Here is a 17,388-nt window from a genome sequence, read left to right as displayed (position 1 = left end):
ATGCTTTCTTTCTGGGTATGGAGTGATTATGGGAAGGGGTTGTGTCGGTAACCACTATATAAGGGGTTTAATACATTGTAGGTATAGATGAGCTTGGTGTTCGAGTCGAACATCGGCTGTTCGCACGTTTGGCGAATAACGAACGTTATAGGCCGTTCGCGCCAAATTCGTGTGGCGCTCACGGCCCACAATGCACTGCGCCATCGCAGTGCAATGCTGGCTCATGATTGGCCAATCATGCACTGTGACCCCACATGCTTGGCCAATCACAGCGCCGGCAGCGAGGAGAGCCATGATTGGCCGCAGGCAGGATGCCTGTGGCCAATCATAGCTCAGACTGTGTAGTACACGCCCCACACTATATAAGGCCACCAGCGCAGCGGCCTTGTGTAGTGTGTTGGCGTCTGTAGGAGTTAGTGGGTGTTCTCTGTGTACCTTCAACACAGTATACACCATTCGTTATCGACCGATTTAGCATTCTTGCTCTTCTGTAATTGAGCTTTCAGCAATCTGCAGGAGTTTGTGGGTGTTGTCTGCGTGCCCTGACCGCAGTATACACCATTATCCACCTATATAGCTAGCTATATTGCTCTTCTGTAATTGAGCTTTCAGTCAGCTGTAGGAGTTTGTGGGTGTTGTCTGCGTGCCCTGACCGCAGTATTCACCATTATCCACCTATATAGCTAGCTATATTGCTCTTCTGTAATTGAGCTTTCAGTCAGCTGTAGGAGTTTGTGGGTTTTGTCTGCGTGCCCTGACCGCAGTATACACCATTATCCACCTATATAGCTAGCTATATTGCTCTTCTGTAATTGAGCTTTCAGTCAGCTGTATGAGTTTGTGGGTGTTGTCTGCGTGCTCTGACCGCAGTATACACCATTATCCACCTATATAGCTAGCTATATTGTTCTTCTGTAATTGAGCTTGCAGTCAGCTGTAGGAGTTTGTGGGTGTTGTCTGCGTGCCCTGACCGCAGTATACACCATTATCCACCTATATAGCTTGCTATATTGCTCTTCTGTAATTGAGCTTTCAGTCAGCTGTAGGAGTTTGTGGGTGTTGTCTGCGTGCTCTGACCGCAGTATACACCATTATCCACCTATATAGCTAGCTATATTGCTCTTCTGTAATTGAGCTTTCAGTCAGCTGTAGGAGTTTGTGGGTGTTGTCTGAATGCCCTGACCGCAGTATACACCATTATCCACCTATATAGCTAGCTATATTGCTCTTCTGTAATTGAGCTTTCAGTCAGCTGTAGGAGCACCAGTGCCTAAGGCCCAATTTTTCAGCCCCTGTTTAACAGGGGCGTTTAATTACAATTTTTGATGCAATGCTTGGCAGCAGGGCTCATTCCTGCACTACAACTAGAGTATATGAGAGAGGTTGCAGTGTCGTGGCACCAGTACCTAAGGCCCAATTTTTAAGCAGGGGCATGTAATTACAATTCTTGATACAATATTTCACAGCAGGGCCCGTTCCTGTGCCCACCGAGAGTAACTGTGAGGACTTATAGTGTTGTGGCATCAGCACCACAACCACCAAAGGCCCAATTTTTCTACCACTGATCAACAATGGCATGTAATTACAATTCTTGATATAATCATTCACAGCAGGGCGCTCCAGCGCCCACCAAGAGTCACTTTGAGGGCTTACAATGTTGTGGCAGCACCAACACCTTGTTCCGCCATTTCTGCAGAACATGTAGGGCAGGCCCCTACTTTCAAACATCCAACTTGCAAACGTCTCCTACTTGCAAACGGAAGGAGACAACAGGAAGTGAGATGAAAAAAGACGGACGGCAAAACAAATTATACAGGGGTGATAACCCTTCCCTATGTTTTCCAAAAAGCTTAAAAATAGATTTTTTGACTGGAGCTACACTTTAAAAATTTACCAGTTTAAAATTACAAACAGATTCTACTTAACACAACAAACCTACACAGTCACTGTCTTGTATGCACCGCCTGTATACTGCTGTTCTGAGTATATAGGGCCTGGGGGCCCCACGTCTTTCCTTTTTTTAATATGGGTACTGGGTTCCCCTTAATATCCGTACAAGGGGCTGGTAATGGGCAGGGGGGCTACCCATGCCATTTTTCTCAATGATTTTCATCCATATTGCCAGAACCAGATATTACATTAAAACCGCAAGCAGTTTTAAATGACTTTTTTTCCATTAAATGACATGCAGGGACTGTTCTAAACACGGGAAACACGTGGCACTTCACAGGCATACTATAGACACCCCCCAGGCATGATATTTAAAGGAATATTTCACATTTTTTTTCACTTTAATCGTCATTAAAATCAGTGCTCCCGCAAAAACGTTTTTAAAAACATTTTAGGCATTGACCCATGTCCCCTGGGGCAGGAGCCAGGTCCCCAAACCCCTTTTAGGACAGTATCTTGCATATTAGCCATTAAAATTAGCACTTTTTATTTCGAACGTTCGAGTCCCATAGACTTCAATGGGGTTCTAAAGTTCGTACGAATTTGCGGTCCGTTCAAAAGTTCTGATGCGAACCGATCCGGGGGGTTTTCGGCTCATCTCTAATTGTAGGTTATTATTGTTTGGGTTGTTGTGTTATAGGAAGGCTTTGCGATTCACCTTTTGCATCATTATGCTATTGGGGTGTCTCGTGTGGCGCCTCTTTTTTGTTGTTAATTTGTATTATATGCTGATATGCTCTGTTCCATCTCCTGGTATCCGATAGGGCTTTCATCTTTCGGGTTTCCTGGTCAATAGCTTGGGTCCATGTATACCGCATTCCTGGCACAGGTAAGCCCACTGAGAAGGGGAGGAGGGGAATTTGTATTGTTCTTTTCTTCTCCTTTTTATTTGGGCAGCTCAGGATGCGTCAGGGGGTCGACATTCTGTGTGTCCCCCTTTCAGCCTTATCCCGGGCGTTCTTTTCCTGTGTCGGGTGGTTTACGTTTTTGGCCTTGGGACAATAATACACCACCAGAGATGCATGCTCTGGGATGGTTTGGTGTGTTGTTGCCACCAATATTTGTATATTTTTATCCGAATTTGCCTCATGGGGGTCTATTGACACCGAGGAGATATGGGTTGGCCTTTCCATTTTGGTGGGCGATATATACTGAGAGAATAATTGTCATTGCCTCTTTGTGCCCTGCTTCTCCAAGCTCGGTTGGTTGGGTGGGAGGAGCGGAGGCGTTTCCCTGGAAGCGTCATCGCCACCTCCCTCCTCCGCCTGTGCAATGAGGTCCATCGATAGGTCACTTCCGGGTCCCGGTTAGGAACATCGCCGTTATGGGGTCACTTCCGATTCTGGGTATGGACGTCATCACCCGGACCGAGACCGGTCTTGTTACCATGGCGATGACGCCACAACCCAGCAATTAATGTCTGCAAAAGGGGTCATTTCCCATGGTTGGCTGGCGGTTTATCGCCACCTTGATGGCTGCATTGAGACTCCGCTGATGGTTAGATGGAGAGATTGCCGCCGTCAAGGGGTAGTTTCGGGTACTGACGCATAAGGTTGGTGGCCGTGTTTTTTGGCCCTTAGGGGTAATGGGAGGATTAGGTTTGGCTTTTCCTCAGTCCATCTCACCGGGGCCTTTCCCCTCCTCTCCTTAATGGCCACCTGTGTCTCACAATGAGTTGAATTGTGATTGGGGGTATTTTTGGCACCAATTTTCCCTCTGGGACTCATATAAGGCAAAAGCCAGGAGCCCAAGTGATGTCAGCTTCACATATGTCTCCCAGGGGGCATTAACCGGTGTCTTGAGGGAACGTGCTACGCAATTGGGGAGCATATGGCCCATGTTGTGGAAGACCTATCAACATACACTCTGCCGTTTGTAAGTATATTTTACCGACACCTTATGCTGTATGGTTTTACACTTTTGTGTTAAAACTTACAGATCGTTTTGCATGGTTTTTTGGTGCATATATGTTATGTTTTTTTTTTTTGTTTTGGTCTCTTTTTTAAGTCTCTTATGCCCTTCATACCTAGATTAGGGATGAGCTTGATGTTCGAGTCGAACATACATTCGACTCGAACATCGGCTGTTTGCACGTTCGGCGAATACCGAAAGTTATGGGCAGTTCGTGCCAAATTTGTGTGGCGCTCACAGCCCACAATGTACTGCGTCATCACAGTGCATTGCTGGCTCATGACTGTGACCCCGCATGCTTGGCCAATAACAGCGCCGGCAGCGAGGAGAGCCAGGATTGGCCACAGGCAGGATGTCTGTGGCCAATCATAGCTCAGGCTGTGTAGTACACGCTCCATACTATATAAGGCCACCAGCGCAGCGGCCTTGTGTAGTGTGTTGGCGTCTGTAGGAGTTAGTGGGTGTTCTCTGTGTACCTTCAACACAGTATACACCGTTCCTTATCAGCCGATTTAGCGTTCTTGCTCTTCTGTAATTGAGCTTTTAACAATCTGCAGGAGTTTGTGGGTGTTGTCTGCGTGCCCTGACCGCAGTATACACAATTATATCCACCTATATAACTAGCTATATTGCTCTTCTGTATTAGAGCTTTCAGTCAGTTGTAGGAGATTGTGGGTGTTGTCTGCGTGCCCTGACCGCAGTATACACCATTATATCCACCTATAAAGCTAGCTATATTGCTCTTCTGTAATAGAGCTATCAGTCAGTTGTAGGAGATTGTGCGTGTTGTCTGCGTGCCCTGACCGCAGTATACACCATTATATCCACCTATATAGCTAGCTATATTGCTCTTCTGTATTAGAGCTTTCAGTCAGTTGTAGGAGATTGTGGGTGTTGCCTGCGTGCCCTGACCGCAGAATATACACCGTTATATCCACCTATATAGCTAGCTATATTGCTCTTCTGTAATAGAGCTATCAGTCAGTTGTAGGAGATTGTATGTGCTGTCTCCTGCCAGAAAGGGCACTATAAGTCCTGCTCATTGCTCTTTTTGCCATCCTTATCGAACTGCAACTCTTTCAAAAGTTGATAGATAAGATTCCACATCATCTGCAGGTGTCATCAGGTAATAGCTGGCACACACCATTTTCTGTTCCACCGGCAAAGGACCTGCGGACCCCTTCTTTACCTCCACCAGGGCCTCCTCAAAAGAGCGATTTGTCTCCTGCTGGGCTGCAATGGCCTGGCGATTCACCTCCTGCTGCGCTGCAGTGGCCTCTGCGACCCGGCGGTTGGTTTACTGCTGCTGGCGATTCCCCTCCTGCTGGGCTGCAGTGGCCTCTGCGACTTGGCGGTTTCCTGCTGCTGGCAATTGGTTTCCTGCTGGGTTGCAATGGCATGCAGCAGGGCTTTTAACACACCCTTCATCTTTCCACTTGTTCAGGAAGATGCCTGCCAAATCCACCATACGTCAGGGGTTAGCTAAAGGGAGATCGCCTTCCATAGGAAAAATGGTAGTCCAAACAGCGGGTTTCTTAAAATCTGACTTGTAGACAGTTTTATTTAAAAGGTTGCATGAAAATAACACAAACAAAAACAGAAAATAAATCCTTGCCATCTAGGCACTAACTGAACATTGCATGTTCCAAACTCAACAAGTGAAGGGCTTCTCCCACTCACCCACAAAACAAAGATAATGCAAACCCTTTCTCTTACAAAGCAAACTTCCTGAGTCCCAGGCCAAGAGCAATTCTTTGCTCTAGCCCTGCTTAATTTATACCACCTGTTGGTGGACACAAATGTACCGCAAAATCTGGTCCGGAACCAACCCTGCCGAGGTGGCTGGTAAAATCTGGACTGGGTTCCATCTTAGTTCTCGGCAAATGAACGCATGCGAGGTGAAACATAACGTCCATCAATCACCTTGCCTTTCCTAATGTCACAATACACACACACACACGCAAAATATATATACACACAGTGCTGTGAAAGAGTATTTGCCCCTTACTGATTTTTTTTATTTTTTTTTGCATATTTCTCACACTTAAATGATTCAGATCATCAAAAAAAATTTATATTACACAAAGATAACCCGAGCAAACTCAAGGTGCAGTTTTTAAATTATTATTTTATTTATTAAGGGAAAATGCTGTTCAAACCTGCCTGGGCCTATGTGAAAAAGAAACTGACCCCTCCCATGCTTAATTGCATGAATGAAATGTTATTAACCATAATTTTTTGGAAAGCTGAGGACCTTTTGAATCAAGAAATCACATAAATAGAAGCTGTCTGACAAAGTGAAGCATGCTAACAGATCACAAAAAGCCACACATCATGCCACAATCTAAAAAAATTCAAGAACATATTAGAAACAAAGTAATGTACATGTATCGGTCTAGGAAGGGTTTCAAAGCCATTTCTAAGGCTTTGGAACTCCAGTGAGCCATTATCCACAAAAGGAGATAACTTGGAACAGTGGTGAACCTTCCCAGGAGTGGCCGGTCTACAAAAATTACTCCAAAAGGATGAGGATGACTCATCCAGGAGGTCATAAAAGAACCCAGAACAACATCTAAAGAACTGCAGGCCTCACTTGTCTCAAGTAAGATCAGTGTTCATGAGTCAACAATAAGAAAGAGACTGGGCAAAAATGGCATCCATGGGAGAGTTCCAAGGCCAAAGCCACTGCTGACCAAAAAGAACACAAAGGCTCATCTCACATTTACCAAAAAACATCTTGATTATCCCCAAGACTTTTAGGCAAATATTCTGTGGACTGATGAGACAAAAATTTTACTTTTTGGAAGGTGTGCATCACGTTACATCTGGCATAAAATGAATACAGCATTTCATAACAAGAACATCATACCAACAGTCAGACATGGTGTTGGTAGCGTGATGGTCTGGGGCTGCTTTGCAGCTTCAGAACCTGGATGACTTACCATTATTGATGGAACCATGAATTCTGAGCTCTACCAGAAAATCCTAAAGGAGAATGTCCAGCCATCAATTTGTGAACTTCAAGCTCAAGTGCACTTGGGTTATGCAGCAGGACAATGATTCAAAACGCAACAGCAAGTCCACCTCCAAATGGTTCAAACAACAAAAAATTTAGGTTTTGGAGTGGCCTAGTCTCACAAAAGTGAGTACACCCCTCACATTTTTGTAAATATTTTATTATATCTTTTCATGTGACTACACTGAAGAAATTACACTTTGCTACAATGTAAAGTAGTGAGTGTACAGCTTGTATAACAGTGTCAATTTGCTGTCCCCTCAAAATAACTCAATACACAGCAATGTCTAAACCGCTGTTTTACCTGTGTATAAGTTGACCTACATGAATAGAAATTTTCCCAAGAAGTATGATAAGGTCTGGCTGCCTTGGACAGCTCAAAAATGTCCTGATATGGGTTCTCTCTGGTTGGTGCTTCCCTACCTCCCCTGATCATTTCCCTAAACGTGGGCGGTGTCAGTAGAGCAGTGGACAGTGTCAGTAGGGCAGAGATTGATGTCAGCTTATTTAATTAATTTTTTTATTAGCAGAGGGAATCTGAACAGTCCATGGTGATTAGGGTGTGCCCAGGCACACCCTGTGCGTACGCCTATGATGACTACTATTTTGTTCTGATGGCCATACCATTACTGTTATTTGGTTGTTATTATTACATTTGACATGTATAAGAATAAAGAAATCCTTATTTTAAAAAAAAAAACATATAGAAAACAAGAGGGTCAGCAAGACTGTCAGGGCAGCTAACATTTTCAAAATAGGAGGTCAGAAATATTATGCTGCTTTATTGCCCATTTAAAAGAAAGACAGAAAATTTTGAAAAACACAAAACAAAAACATGTTTTATAAAATTTTGCAAACAGGTAATTTTTCTCCTTCATTGATATGCGCTAATGAGGCTGCACTGATAGGCAGCAGTGATGGGCTGCATTGATGGGCACAGAAAAGGCGGCACTGATAGGAACAGATAAGGAGGCACTGATGGGCACTGAAAAGATGACACTGATGAGGCAGCACTGATGGGCCCTGATAGGTGGCACTGATGGATGGTGCTGAAGGGCACTATTAGGTGTCACTGATAGGTAGCACTGATAGATGGCACTGATGGGCACTGGTAAGTGGCGCTGATGGGCACTGGTAATGAGGCACCGATTGGTGACATTGATAGGTGGCACTGTGGGCACTGAAGGGCGGCACCGTGGGCACTAGCAGGTGGTACTGGTGGGCACTGGTAGACAGCACTGTTGTGCACTGGTAGGTGGAACTGGCAGGTGGCACTGGTGGGCACAGATGACTCAGGGGCTGCGCTCCTTGATCTGGACCGATGTCCATCTGACAGCCGCCGGTGATCAGCTTTTTTGTTTTTCTCCTCACGCTATCAGCACAAGGAGAAAAAATTGCAGATTAACGGCTCTGTTTACATCACATGACCAGCTGCCAATGGCTGGCAGCTAATCATGTGGTAAGGGGTCAGGATCGACCCCTTACTCCGATCTATGAACAGCCGAGTCTCATAGACTCGCTGATCACACAGCGTGGAGCGGGCACCCTGCAGGGGCCACGCAGGCCGCTCAAGCACGGGAGGAAGCCTACTGAGGCTCTCCCGGCAAAGTAGGTCCATGCTGTAGCCGTCATCTGGCTATAGCGTGGACAAGAAGGGGTTAATCAGAGGGTATTTCTCCAACATCAACAAAAACTTTTTTTTAAGGCGTAAGGGAAAGCTAGAATCGCTTACAGATTTGAATGGGTGTCTATGTCTCTGTTGCAGATTACTGCTCTCTTCCTGTCACTGTCGAGGACAGAAAGTGAGGGAAAATATCAGATTGTCCCAGTTAACATTAACAACCATACAAGGATTCTAATCTTTTCCACGCTATTTAAAACTTTTGTTAAACTAATCTTGGTACCATCTTTTGAAGGCTACATTTATAACAGTAATCTTACTTATCAACAAGGTATACATATAAAATAGTGTATTTTTTTACCACCAGCTATACCTGCTCTTCTGTTGATTCTGATATTTTGTTTCTTTGTTCCTTTTTTCGAAGCTGAAGTATATCCGCTCTTTCTCTCTGTGCTACTGTCTGCTCCGGTGCACTGCTTCGTCTGTCTTTGATCCCATTGATTTTTGCTAGGATTCTTTCAGTTTTCCCCCCTGAACTTTTAAGCCCATTCTTGTCTTCCAATCTGGACTCTGCATAGTTTTTGCTTTCTAGCTTTGTTAACCCCACCAATTCTGGTCCATTTTGAGACAGGCCCACCGAGGCCCTGCGTGTAGTGACACCATTTATTGACTTTGCAGCTTGTTGCTCCTCAGCATTGTCAGATGATACGGGGTCACTACCAATATTGGGATCATCCTGTGATAACTGAATACTTGATTTCTTTCCAACATGGGTAACCCTGAATCTAGAAAAAAAGAAAAAGAAAACAAGGATACAGCATCTCCAAACATAATCTTTAACATCTAAAATATATGGCTTAAATTATCCACTGACTTTTTATGCCTTTGAAAATGAAGTCTCTGCCTCTGAATTCCCACCTCCTCCCACCTGTTATGGACATAACTTTGGAGGGGCACACCTCAGTGTCTGTCTCCTTTTTTATTTTCAATTTAGTACTTCAAGCAATATTTTCTTATTAGCCAAGTACATAGGGCAGTAGCAGGGAAGATATTGGAGGCAATGTAGAAAACCTATTCTTCCTTTGTGCTCAGTGGTTTGACCCCCCCAGCCCCTTTGTTACCTCCATACTCTTACTTTGGGTTGGGCGGAAGGAACCACAGAACCCAGTAGCAATGACCCAGAAAATCTACGCTACTGCAAATGTTAAATTATAAAGCAGCCTTTCTCAACCTTTTCAATATTACAGAACCCTAGAAAAAAAAAATTCCTGTCTAAGGGAACCCATGCTAATAATTACAATATCTACACAATACATTAGTGTAATGGCCACTTGACGTTTGTTCCTTACAATTGTGTTGTTGGTAAGAATTCCCCTTCCCTACAGTTAGCTAAAAAGATCATTGTTTCAGCAGTTACTTATCTGAGAGGCAGACATTTCTTATTGCTCAAGGAACCCCCACAGAACTGTGGAGGAACCCTAGGGTTTCACAGAATCCTGCTTGTTCTAAAGGATCTTCAACAGAGATTAGCAGCATAGTGAGCAGAAGAGACAAGTAAACATCTTCTTTGCAGGTAAAAATGTATTTTATACATTTATTTAAGTGTAATCATTACTAGGTATGCAAACAATTAGCTCGCTAGAAACTATTTAAAATGTACAAATATGTAGTTTTTGCAAAAAAAAAAGCATACTTTTAAAGAGAATTAGGCCCTCCAATTAAATTAATGTTATTTTTTTTATAATTCAACTCCTTAGGATACCTTCCAACAGAGAAGACTGTGATCTCTCCAGGATGCGGCTTGCCCCGGCTATCCTTTGAACGACCCATGCGTTGGAGCAGGTTCCTTTTCTTACGGGTACAGTGAATGCAAGGAGCTTGTGTTGACCCCAGGTGAACTGTATGATGGTGGGTAGGGCCAGCATCCTGGCTCTCACGGTGTGGACAAAGACTAGTTAAAAGCAGATAAATGTTATAGTTACATTTCCATTCATTCCCAAAAATGTCATAGTGAGATCATTTATAAAAGAGTCCGAATCATAACCTGCATGCCTTAACCTATAGCAGCTAATAAGATTCATACTTTCCAAATGTCACATTTTTATTTGTATTAGTTAGTATTGAACAACACATGCTGGTGAGTCCATGGTAGAAACTTGATTGTAATTTAAAATAAACAAAAAACTGTCTTAAATACTGAATTACACTATATATATATATATATATATATATATATATATATATAATGTATTTATTTTACAATGGACAAAATCCATAAAAACCAAGTCCAAAAAAATGATGAAGTCCCATATACTGTAAATACATCTATGAATGATGTACACATGGTGAGAGTGAGAGCCCTGATCTCAGTGAAAATAAAATTGTTCAATAAAAGTGGACTACCACGCCCTTAACCTGACGTTCCTCTTGGCTGTGAACTCACTGAAAACACATCTACCACTGAGCTAGACATCCCCCATATCACAAAACATTTAGTGCCCTTTTAATACAAATCACATGATATATACTATCCAAAGTTAAAGAACACAATTACCACATACAGTATCTCACAAAAGTGAGTACACCCCTAACATTTTTGTAAATATTTTATTATATCTTTTCATGTGACAACACTAAAGAAATTACACTTTGCTACAATGTAAAGTAGTGAATGTACAGCTTGTATAACAGTGTAAATTTGCTGTCCCCTCAAAATAACTAAAAACACAGCCATTAATGTCTAAACCGCTGGCAACAAAAGTGAGTACACCCCTAAGTGAAAATGTCCAAACTGGGCCCAAAGTATCAATATGTTGTGTGGCCACCATTATTTTACAGCACTGCCTTAACCCTCTTGGGCATGGCATTCACCAGAGCTTGCCACTGGAGTCCTCTTCCACTTCTTCATGACGACACGGAGCTGGTGGATGTTAGAGACCTTGCACATCCTCCACCTTCCATTTGAAGATGCCCCACAGATGCTCAAAAGGGTTTACATCAGGAGACATGCTTTGCCAGTCCACCTTTAACCTCAGCTTCTTTAGCAAGGCAGTGGTCATCTTGGAGGTGTGTTTGGCATCGTTATCATGTTGGAATACTGTCCTGCGGCCCAGTCTCTGAAGGGAGGGGATCATACTCGGCTTCAGTATGTCACAGTACATGTTGGCATTCACGGTTCCCTCAATGTACCTTAGCTCCCCAGTGCCGGCAGCACTCATGCAGCCCCAGACCATGACACTCACACCACAATGCTTGACTGTAGGCAATGCACACTTGTCTTTGCACTCCTCACCTGGTTGCTGCCATACACGCTTGACAGCATCTGAACCAAATAAGTGTATTTGGTCTCATCAGACCACAGGACATGGTTCCAGAAATCCATGTCCTTAGTCAACTTGTCTTCAGCAAACTGCTTGCGGGCTTTCTTGTGCATCATCTTTAGAAGAGGCTTCCTTCTGGGACGACCGCCATACAGACCAATTTGATGCAGCGTGCGGCGTTTGGTCTGAGCACTGACAGACTGACCCTTCAACCTCTGCAGCAATGCTGCCAGCACTCATACGTTTATTTCTTAAAGACAACCTCTGGATATGAAGCTGAGCAGGTGCACTCACCTTCTTTGGTCGACCATAGCGAGGTCTGTTCTGAGTGCAACCTGTCCTGTTAAACCACTATAGGGTCTTTGCCACCATGCTGCAGCTCAGTTTCCGGGACTTGGTAATCTTCTTATAGCCTAAGGCCATCTTAATGTAGAGCAACAATTCTTTTTTTCAGATCCTCAGAGAGTTCTTTGCCATGAGGTGCCATGTTGAACTTCCATTGACCAGTGTAAGAGAGTGAGAGCGATAACACCAAATTTAAACACCTGCTCCCCATTCACACCTGAGACCTTGTAATATTAGCGAGTCACATGACACCGGGGAGGGAAAATGGCTAATTGGGCCCAATTTGGACATTTTCACTTTTGTTGCCAGTGGTTTAGACATTAATGGCTGTGTGTTGAGTTATTTTGAGGGGACAGCAAATTTACGCTGTTATACAAACTGTACAATCACTACTTTACATTGTAGCAAAGTGTAATTTCTTCAGTGTTGTCACATGAAAATATATAATCAAATATTAAAAAAAATGTGAGGGGTGTACTTTTGTGAGATACTGTATTAACCAGCTTATTACTGGCTTTTCATGAGACCACTGTTTACACAGACACCAGTTTCAATATAATTTCCCCTGCTTTTAGGGTATTTTATCTTATATAGCTTTTATTAATAAACTGTATAAGGATTGTGTCATCTGAACCCATGGTTAAGAATGCATTTCACAAGGCTCACATTAGTGTTTTCCTTTATTTTGATGAATATAGGGTATATCAGTTTATTTAAAAAAAGAATCTATATGGGGAGAGTGCTCAGTTTTTTACTCCATTATATAAGTTTTATACTTATAAATTTAACGATAATATTAGAGTCCATTGCATTTTTCAACTACTTCAGTACTAGACACTTTCACTCCCTTCCTGCCTAGGCCAATTTTCAGCTTTCAGCGCTGTAACACTTTGAATGACAATTGTGCTGTCATGCAACACTGTTACAGTACCGAAAATAAATTGTAATCACCGATTTCTTTTTGGTCTTCTAATTACCACTGGGTTTTTCTATTGCTTGCTAAACAAATTAAAAAAGGTGTTTTTCATTGTTTTTTGTTCTAAAATTTTGCAAATAAATAATCCTTCTTCATAAATTTAGGTCAAAATGTATACTGCTACATTTCTTATGTGAAAAAACACCAAATCAGTGTATATTATTTAGTCTTTAGGAAAGCTAGAGTCCACAAACTATGGTACATATACGTAAAAATCCTGATGAACTGATGGTCTGTCTCATTTCTTGAGGCTAGGATAGTACAAATACCCCCCCCCCCCCCAAAGTACCCCTTTTTGGAAAGTAGACAGTCCAAGGTATTTACAGTAGTAAGAGGCATGGCAAGTTTTTTGAAAAAAAATGTTGCAGTACAGCATCATCATATAACTGGTGGGGCAATGATCAGTGCACCCATTTAGGATTTTTACAAGAGGATTTACATTGCCAGAAAAATTGGCGCTGTGGGACAACATTGAGCTTCATGATGTCTTTGAGGGATCAAATCTTCTGGCAAGGAGCTTGCCTTATCTGTGGGTAGTGTGATCTGGTGCCACCTTCTACTCCCACTGAGTGTTTTTTTATTCTACACTTGGAAGTAAATCTTTCATCTTCTGGGACTTTATATCTTGAGCCTGGACTATCCATATGAACATTTGTCCATCTGTACAGATATTCTCTATATTGATTATTTGTTACACTCTGGTTATATATGATAATTAGCACTTTATGGTATTATTTTTACACGTTTCTAACATAGTGTTTCTCACATGATTCAACGAATAGCACATTTTTTGTTACTAGGTTCAGATGATCTAGTACAGTGGATCTCAACTCCTGTCCTCAGGACCCACAAACAGGCCAGGTTTGCAAGATAACTGAAATACATCACAGGTGATATCATTTTCTCCACTGTGATTGCAGTATTCTAGTCTGCATCTCCCCAAGGTAATACTTACAATCTGGCCTGTTAGTGGGACCTGAGGATAGGATTTGAGAACCACTGGTCTAGCACATTTACATTTAAAGGTGACAGCTCGTTCACATAATTTATGTATGAATATTCATATAACTGACAAGGCAATATAGGCCTATACAAACTTTTTTTGCCTGGTGTCACTTCAGACATTTAACCACTTCAATACCAGGCACTTAAACACCTTCCTGCCCAGACCAATTTTGAGCTTTCAGCGCTGTCGCACTTTGAATGACAATTGCGCGGTCATGCTACACTGTACCCAAATGAAATTTTTATCATTTTTTCCCACAAATAGAGCTTTCTTTTGGTGGTATTTGATCACATCTACGGTTTTTATTTTTTGCGCTACAAATAAAAAAATACCGAAAATTTTGAAAAAAAATTTTTTTTTTTTGTTTCAGTTTCAAAACTTTGTAAATAAGTACGTTTTCTCCTTCACTGATGGGCACTGATGGGGCTACACTGATGGGCACCAATGATGTGGCACCAATAAAGTGGCACTGATGAGGTGGCATTGATGGACACTGATATGTGGCACTGATAGGCGGCACTGATGGGCGACACAGATGGACACTGATAGGTGGCACAAATTGGCACTGATAGCTGGCACGGATTGGCATGGATGGGCGGCACAGATGAGCATGGATAGGTGGCACAGATGGGCATGGATAGGCGGCACAGATGGGCATGGATAGGTGGCACAGATGGGCATGGGTGGGCACTGATAGGCGGCACAGGTGGGCACTGATAGGCGGCACAGGTGGGCACTCATAGGCGGCACAGGTGGGCACTCATAGGCGGCATTGGTGTTATACTGTACTAATGGATGCCAATCAGTGCCAAACAATAATGCATGCCAATCAGTGATGCCCATTATGGGCACTGATTGGCATCCATTATGGGCACTGATTGGCATCCATTGTGCTGACTGGCATCCCTGGTGGTCTAGGGAGGATTACCTTTTCCCTGGTGGTCTGGTGGCATCCCTGGTGGTCCAGTGTGGGCATCCTCGGGGGGGCTGTGCTGATAATTGATCAGCACAGACCCCCCCTGTCAGAGGAGCAGCTGATCGGCTCTCCTCTACTCGCGTCTGACAGACGCGAGTGAGGAAAAGCCGATCACCGGCTCTTCCCATTTACACTGTGATCAGCCGTGATTGGACACGGCTGATCACGTGGTAAAGAGTCTCCGTCGGAGACTCTTTACCGAGATCGTAGTTGCCGGGTGTCAGACTGACACCCTGCAACAACGATCGCCGCGATGCGCGCTCATAATCCTTATCACGTCATATGACGTCCGATCAGGATTATGAAACCACTTTGCCACCGTCAATTGTCTATAGGGCGGGCGGCAAGTGGTTAAATAAGTGTTTTAACTGAAAAATGCATTTGCGTTTAAACACATTTTTTGCTGCTTTGAGGTACATTTTATATATGCGTTTTCATGCATTTTACATGCATATTTGCACCTGGTATTTTTTAGTCTTTTGATGCTCTGCCCTTATCCAAATCATGAGATTTTAAATTATTTCTTCAAGTTATTTCAAGGCTACAGGGATTTACAAAATGTTCTTTCAGTTGGATTTCAATACAGATCAATGATGATATGATAAAGTCATGTTGGTGAGGACAGTAAATGCCTCAGACAAAACATTCTTAGAATGTATTATGTAATGGTATTGGTAATTAATGACTGAAAGAGATAAGCAGCAGGAATAGATTCAATAGAGATAATGGAATCCTACAATTAATCAATTTTAGCAAGGATGCAAGAAGATTTAATATTCCAAATACATAGGTCCATTAAGCTTGATTAGATAAATCTAAATCTTGCAAAACAATGAAATATATGCATAGAAAAAAAAAATATTTTTGAGAAAAAGAACTACATAAAATTTCAAAACTAAGAAATTAAAAATGTCATTACGGAAGTTATTATGCAAAAATAATTGTCCCTCTGTATCAAAATGACTGAAAGAGAAAGTCTTCTGTACATGTCACCCCACATTTAACTTTCCCAATGCAGTATTGGGTAGTAGAAGGAAAAGTGGTATATTTTATTGTATGGGTTTTACAGGCGCATGAAATTAGGGAAAACCTCACCAATGATGTCACAGACAGAAATAAACACCCAGATTGCAGAAGAGAGTCGGAGCACCAAGATGATATTTTAGACAACAATTTACTAGAATGCCATATTAGTACCAATATTTTATGGATACACAGACCCGCTTTCTCAAGGCGAAGCAGAGATTTCTTAGGTCTCTGCTTCACCTTGGGAAAGAGGACTTTTGTGAATTGTTGTCTGTAATGTTATCTTGGTGTGCTGGCTCTCTTCTGCTAGTTGGCTTTAAAGCCCAATTAAAGTCCTACCTCTTTATGATCTTGTATCCCCACTAGTTATGTTGACTAATTTGGAAATTCTTTAAAATACCCTTTTTGCATTCTGCACTTCCACTCCAATGGTCTATGCTGGCAGAGCTGAGTAACTACCACACCCCTATTCACCAGTGACTTGTATTGCAAAGGTAGACGGGGTGTGTCCAACCAGGTCTGTCCTGGGTGCTGATTATTAAGAGCACTGGGTCCAAGGCTGGCCATACATCATACAATTTTCTGGTACAACTTTCCTTTAGATTTACCAAAACCATACAATATGAGGTCAAACCTAAACACTGTCAATTCATATGCAGTCAGACAGGCAATTGCGCTACATAGTTAAAGGTAAATCCAGTGGCGGCTGGTGGTCCTTTTTTTTTTTTATGGGGGGGAGTAAACAGTTAATTCGCTATTGTCACATAACTGGGTGGTCTCTGCCTCCCGAGCCCACCCTCTTTTGAAGCCTATTAGAGCCTCTGGCTCTAATCACATGCTTCAAAAAAAAAAACACACACTCCCATTGGAATTCATGCATCCGGCATCCTGCATGAGGACTGGACACATGGATGGCGGGGTAGCACCCGTGCGCCCTTGAGGCAAAAAGGAAATTCTGGACAGCCGCACTCCGGAATATAAAAGTGTGGCGTGCATTTGTATTTAGTCCCACCCCAAGTCAATACTTTGTAGAACCAATTTTCACTGCAATTACAACTGCAACTTTTTTTGGGACGTCTCTACCAGCTTTGCACATCTAGAGAGTGAAGTTTTTTCCCATTCTTTGCAAAATAGCTCAGGCTCTGTCAGATTGGATGCAGAGTGTCTGTGAAAAGCAATTTTCAAGTCTTGCCACAGACTCTCAATTGGATTCATGTCTGGACTTTGACTGAGCCATTCTA

At 42.7% G+C, this 17,388-nt stretch overlaps 1 protein-coding gene across 2 annotated transcripts in view; it reads right to left on the bottom strand.

Annotated features, from left to right (window-relative positions):
• The window catches only part of RELL2 (RELT like 2), a 134,940-nt gene that overhangs the window by 31,919 nt on the left and 85,633 nt on the right, over positions 1-17,388 (bottom strand). For both annotated transcript variants that reach the window (XM_077474233.1, XM_077474232.1), the window contains exons 5-6: positions 10,261-10,449; positions 8,872-9,283 (exon numbers count right to left, since the gene is read on the bottom strand). In XM_077474233.1, coding sequence (XP_077330359.1) covers positions 8,872-9,283; positions 10,261-10,449 — 601 coding nt within the window. The remainder of the gene's footprint in view (positions 1-8,871; positions 9,284-10,260; positions 10,450-17,388) is intronic.

The sequence above is a fragment of the Lithobates pipiens genome, unplaced genomic scaffold (assembly GCF_037356315.1).
Source record: "Lithobates pipiens isolate NorthernLeopardFrog02 unplaced genomic scaffold, aLitPip1_a1.2 Scaffold_8, whole genome shotgun sequence".
In the NCBI taxonomy this organism is placed as follows: Eukaryota; Metazoa; Chordata; class Amphibia; order Anura; family Ranidae; genus Lithobates; species Lithobates pipiens.
Note: the sequence above shows the minus strand (reverse complement) of the source record. Positions and strands in the feature narration are given on the sequence as shown.